The sequence below is a fragment of the Papaver somniferum genome, unplaced genomic scaffold (genome assembly GCF_003573695.1).
Source record: "Papaver somniferum cultivar HN1 unplaced genomic scaffold, ASM357369v1 unplaced-scaffold_114, whole genome shotgun sequence".
Lineage (NCBI taxonomy): Eukaryota > Viridiplantae > Streptophyta > Magnoliopsida > Ranunculales > Papaveraceae > Papaver > Papaver somniferum.
Window position 1 is genome coordinate 2,532,688 of NW_020620381.1, and position 5,776 is coordinate 2,538,463.

At 36.9% G+C, this 5,776-nt stretch overlaps 1 protein-coding gene across 1 annotated transcript; it reads right to left on the minus strand.

The window, feature by feature from the left end:
• Nucleotides 1–275: 275 nt before the first annotated feature.
• LOC113328753 (putative F-box protein At3g10240) lies at nucleotides 276–1,265 on the minus strand. Its single transcript, XM_026575767.1, has one exon. It carries the CDS (start codon nucleotides 1,263–1,265, stop codon nucleotides 276–278), a length of 990 nt encoding a protein of 329 aa, XP_026431552.1.
• Between the last annotated feature and the right edge of the window lie 4,511 nt (nucleotides 1,266–5,776).

The window sequence follows — 5,776 nt, forward strand, 5'->3', positions numbered from 1 at the left end:
TTGAACTTCTCTCGGTGTATCCGCAACCTAAGGTAAACTACTACAAAACAAGGAGAAGAAAAAGAGGAATAAAAGCAACGTTGCAGACTCTCAATACTCATGACTCAAACTAAAATCTCTATTTTTTATTAAGAAAATAAATATGTTGCCTGGCTTATGATTCCAATTACAATTTTTATCTTTAAGGGTAGGGTGTACCACTAATTAAATAAATTCCAAAAACATACTAAGAGAAGCAAATACCGTGATATCAATGTAGCGGACCCAATGTCGTGCTACCGCACATGCAAAAGGCTCTCCACCAAAGTTGAAACTGTAGAAATTAGGGGATAGTACTTGAACCGGCCGTTGATATCAATCTCTTTGCAAGACTTGGTTTTCCAATTGTATAAATGACGCGTGAAGATAAACTGTTTTTCAAGGGATTCAATGACTATCAGTTCAGTCCCAGCAACGGAGTGAAAAGAAACCTCCCGATCGTCGCTCCATAAATAAGGTAATTCAATAGTAACTTCTGTCCAATGTTGGTCACTGCTATTACTCGTGCTACTATTCATCTCTTTGTTGTTCCCATAAGCATCATCAAATACCCATAGCTTGGCAGTGTAATCGTTCATTCTACTTAATATAGCTAAGCGACCTTCCAGTTCTATTAAATAGATAGACAAATAAACATGCCTTGGTTGATTAAGGATGAAATTAGGGACTGTGATCACTCTGAACTTCTCAGCCCCAACATCAAACGCTACTAACTTGTCATTACCCTGCTCACCTAATTTCATTAAGTTTTCAGTGCAAAAGTATATAAAACCATTCAGATAAATTGTATGTTTGCGTTGGTAACATTCATTGTGAAGCTCAAATGGTGGGAGCTCAATCCTTCTCCATGTGATGTCTCCTACAGTTAAAACTTCACACACGCGTTCATATTCAAAACTGGACGTTTCAAAATCATATATACTTGTGCGCCATATACATATAACTTTGTGTTTTTTTGTGGCAGGATCAAATCCCATTTCATAGTAAGGTGTTCTTTCTATGATTTTTTCTTCGTCATCAGAGTTCCTTGGCAACTCTGATTTAATCCATGGTGATACTTCTCGGGTACTGATATTGTATATACGAATAGTAGAGCTTTTTGTAGGGCCATAACCGACTACACCATTTATCGGTCCAAAAAAACCTATATTCTCAGATGAAAATTTCATCTTCCTTGTTGAGTCAACGGATGTTGTTAATGCTAATCTTCCTCTGCCTTCAAGCATTAAGTCAACTGTCACTAGCTCCGCTTTATAATAAGATATCCTGTTTAGAGTTGCCTGTTTCTGCAGCCACAGTCTTGGATTCTCGTGTGGTATTGGGACGATGAAAAATAGCTTCGGACGTTTTTTTGATTGGTTAAGGTGTAAATCAATAAAGTACGAGTCTTCCTCGATGAGTAACCGCCAAAGTTTACATACGCACTTGAATCGTACAAGTGATTTCACTGGTAGTCTGCTTAGCATCTCGCATACAATGGCGCTATCATCAAGAAATCTACTAGTACTATTGGATAAACCAATGTTGCCACCGGAACCAGTACCTCTACTTCTTTTCTTCTTCCTTTTCTGTTTTCGTTTTTTGTTGTTGTTGCACCCCACATTGGCGGCAGGTTTCAGTCTGGTTGTGGCACGACGACGCTTGTAACCAGGTCCGCTCTGCATATACATAATTAGATATACCAAACAAACATGGAGTACACTAATTGTGTTAAACCTAATATTTGTAATTTTAGTAATCAAAATAAGGAAGAATCAAGCTGACGCATGAATATGTATGTCATCATCATGAACACTATATATATATATATTATAAGGCTCAAACAACACAACTACACAAGCGCATATACACAAAAAATTACAAGTCAGGGAGAAAGATGCATACCATCGTTGTTCTTCGCTGAACTTCCTTTATAATCGCTCGCGAGAGAGGGGAGGTAGCCGATAAGGATTGAAGATAAGTTAGGGTTTTGTATTTATAGAAAGCACAATTCTTACATATGGCAGAATTTATTTTGACCTATTTAAGGCTTTTACCATCGCCATGATAGAATGGAATGGATTCCCTAAGGCCCATTAGATTAAGAGATTTTAATCAGGAATATCCAAGACCCACGAACTAAATATACATGATAACCTTTGTATAAGAATAGCAATGGTTGTCTGGGAAACTATCCTATAAAGGCATGTAACTGAGTGCATCCCTGCTAAAGGGCATATATGCCATTACTTGGGATTTGACAACCAGTGGAAGACCATATTATCAGTTCTTACCATTTTTTTTTCCTTTTCATTGAAGCAAATTTTGTGGAACTTGGTCTTTATATGCATATTTTATGCAAGGAGAGTCATCAGAGGCAAATGTGGTAAATTGCTCACCCTTGGATGCTCATATTCTTCTTAACTAGTCTGATTGGGGGTGTAACATCTACAGGTGTAAAACATGCCGTCCCGGCACATCCCAGTCCACGAAGTCACGTGCTTAGCGTGCTCCGTCTGTGCTGGGCTGTGACAACAATTTAAATGTGCTGGGCTGGGCTATGCTTTATTAGTCAAAAGCTCGGCACAGCACAGCCCACGGGCACAACACGTTTATTCGCGTGATGTGTCGTGTTGTGCTGTGCCGGCACATGTGCTATGCGCAATATACCAAAACAATTATATATATTAAGATAAAAAGACATAAGCAGCGCATAAGTCTGGTTGGTGAACCGCTAGTCCAGCTTCCAAGTTAAGGAACTAAGGTATACCCTATTAAGTAAACATAAAAAGAAAAAAAAAAAACAAAGCAAATATTCAGCAGAGAACAAGCTCCTCACATCCAAAATATGCCATTGAAGGCTTTATCTTGTTTGAAGAACACCATATCAAACAGGAACATAATATGTTTAGATGAAACCAAAACAAAAATGCAAATTAAACATTTTAACAAACACTTCATGTTCGCATTCTAAAATCAAAATCACAAACACTTCATCACCAAAAAATGCATGAAATCTCTTGAAACATCATAGATCTAAACAATAAAAGGTCCAATTAAGTAAATTATCAAACCAGAATACGAAAGACTAACTTAAGAACAACAAAACGTACCTTGAGCTTCAAATTGCTGAAAAAATCCCACCGAAACCAAATTGTGTCAAGAAAATATAAACAGATTAATTAACGGAATGAAAATAGAAAGAAAGAGTGCTATCAGAGATTAAAGATAAAAACATTATGTTAGATTTGTTAGAAGATTTACCAACGGCGGCAGCATCATTCTGGTTTCTTCTGGCTAGGACTTACGAAAAAGAGAAATGATATCTTAAACTTTTCCCTTGTAATACTAGTCAAACATAGGGTTGTGACTAGGTAACTGCATGATAACGGGAGTATTGAAACTAGCTACGTGTTGTTACTTCCCTACTGAAACTAGCTACATGGTTTGGTTTTAGCTAATGGACCCTTAAATAATAAGGGGATTGACTAATAGGTCGTGCTTTACGCGTGCTTTTTAACTGTGTTGTGCTGTGTTTTTAACCGTGTTGTGCTGTGTCGCGTGCTTACACATGCCGCGTGCTGTGCTGTGCTGTGCTGATGTGCCTATTTGTCGGGCACAACACGACACATTAAGCTAACGTGTTGTGCCGGTCATGTGTTGTGCCGGTCTGTGCTCAAATTTTAACGTGTTGTGCTATGCCATAAACGTGCTAGCCCGGTCCAATTTACATCCCTAGCCAAGTCAACAGTTTTTCCTTTTTTATTTTAATTAGAGATAGTTTTCTATCTAAAAATGTGAAAATATAAACTACTATTCATAACGGTTGATTTTATAATTTGGGATCGACATATATACCAATTTTAATGACGGTTTGTAAAAGAGAGAGGAACCAAACTTGGGTTCCTCCTAAATTTCTACATTTGATTTAGCCTTAATAAGAAACCGTAAAATTAATGACATATCATCTCCATAATGGTTACAAAATTTATGAGATTGACATTCACTCATCATCTCAAGCGTTGTCACTCCAAGGAGTTTAATACCATGACAGAGATCATATTACCAATCAGTCCCGAAATGCATATATACTCGAGCACGTGGCCAGCAGTCATTTCTGTAGCCAGCAAGAGGTATCATATATATATACTGTCATACTGACCACGAAGGAATAAACAGAGCTTAGCCATACAGTGTAAATTAATTGGATTCAAACATACTAATTAACAATATTAAGTTAGACTACCAAAAAGTAGGGGTGTAAATTGGGCCGGGTCGGGCAGCCTGGTCTATTTATTAAATGGAACAGTATAGGGCGGGCCGGAACATCTCTTATCCATAAAACTAAAAAGACGGGACGGGCAGGGTTATTTATCTACAGTTAGTACCTATGATCCCCAAGCCAGTTTTTTAATTTGGGCTCGGGCGGGTAGGGCCTGAAGGGCCTTAAATATTACAAACAAATATATATTATACATATATATTATTAAAAATAAAATAAAAAAGTAGTAATAATACACAAGTTTTTACTTAAAATTAATAATCAAATACGAGAATTGAGATGGGAATAAGATAAACCAAACTTCTTATAATTTTTCCTGAATTAAATCATCAGAAAAGGAAACTGCCTTAGATTTTGCTCAATATTTTCTCTATATGGTTAACAAATTTAGACTCATATGGAGTAAAAGTTAAAAAATACATACGAGAACTATGAGGGTTGACTGTATTAAATATATGTACCAAGAAAATTCTAGGTAAATGGATAACACTGGCGGGCTAACATGGGGGGTAACATTGACGGGATAATAAGGAGGGTATTGGGTCGGGCAAGAAAATTTGACTTGTGGCTTGTGCCCTCCCTCTTATTTAAATGGGCTAGGTCGGGCCATCCCGTAAAGAGCCACGGTCACCCATGGGCTGTCATGGGACAGGACGGACGGTGCTGGGCCTCGGGCTGCCAGGCTAAATTTACACCCCTACCAGAAAGAGAGGCCTGGTAATATGAGACTTTGATGTAGGACATCTGCCTATTTTGATTGTGTCAACTGTATCAGTTGATCCATTTCGCCCGTATCAACTATTATAGTTGATCCCTTAGTCTGTATCGATATTGATTGTTGATCCTTGACATCCGTTTTAAGTTTACTTGCTTTGCAAGTCCTTTCTTTCCTAGTTTAGGTAGAATTCTTTTCTTTTTCTTTCTTTTAGTCGGTTCTTGTAGAATCTATATAAAGGCTAAGCCTTCTTATTTAGAGACAATCTTTTATAAATCCATTATCAATATTATTATTATTATCATTATCAAACCATAAAGTCTTGATCCTAGAATCAGATTTTATTAAGTTTCTGACGGAACTTAAACTCTCTTCTCATCCCCAGTAACTAGTTTTCTTTCACCTCTATCATCCTGATATGTGCTACATTAGTTGGTATCAGATACATAGTTTTTAGATTCTTATCTAGAAACAGATCCTTAAACCACTTCAGCAACTCAAAACCCTATATTTTCATCAACTTCAATGGCAGTTCAACGTCTTACAAAGGCAGATCTTTTTTGAGTTTGAAATTAACCTTACAAAAAAACCTAGAAACTATTTTAACAAAAACCATTACCGAGGTTTTATCAAAAAGAAAAATTAATACATGAAGAAAAGAACGAAGAATATATGGTCGACAAGGATGTGGAATCACATTACGATAAAGATGTTTTATTATCGACTCAAGAAAAGTTATCGTTTTCTAATGGTTCTACAGC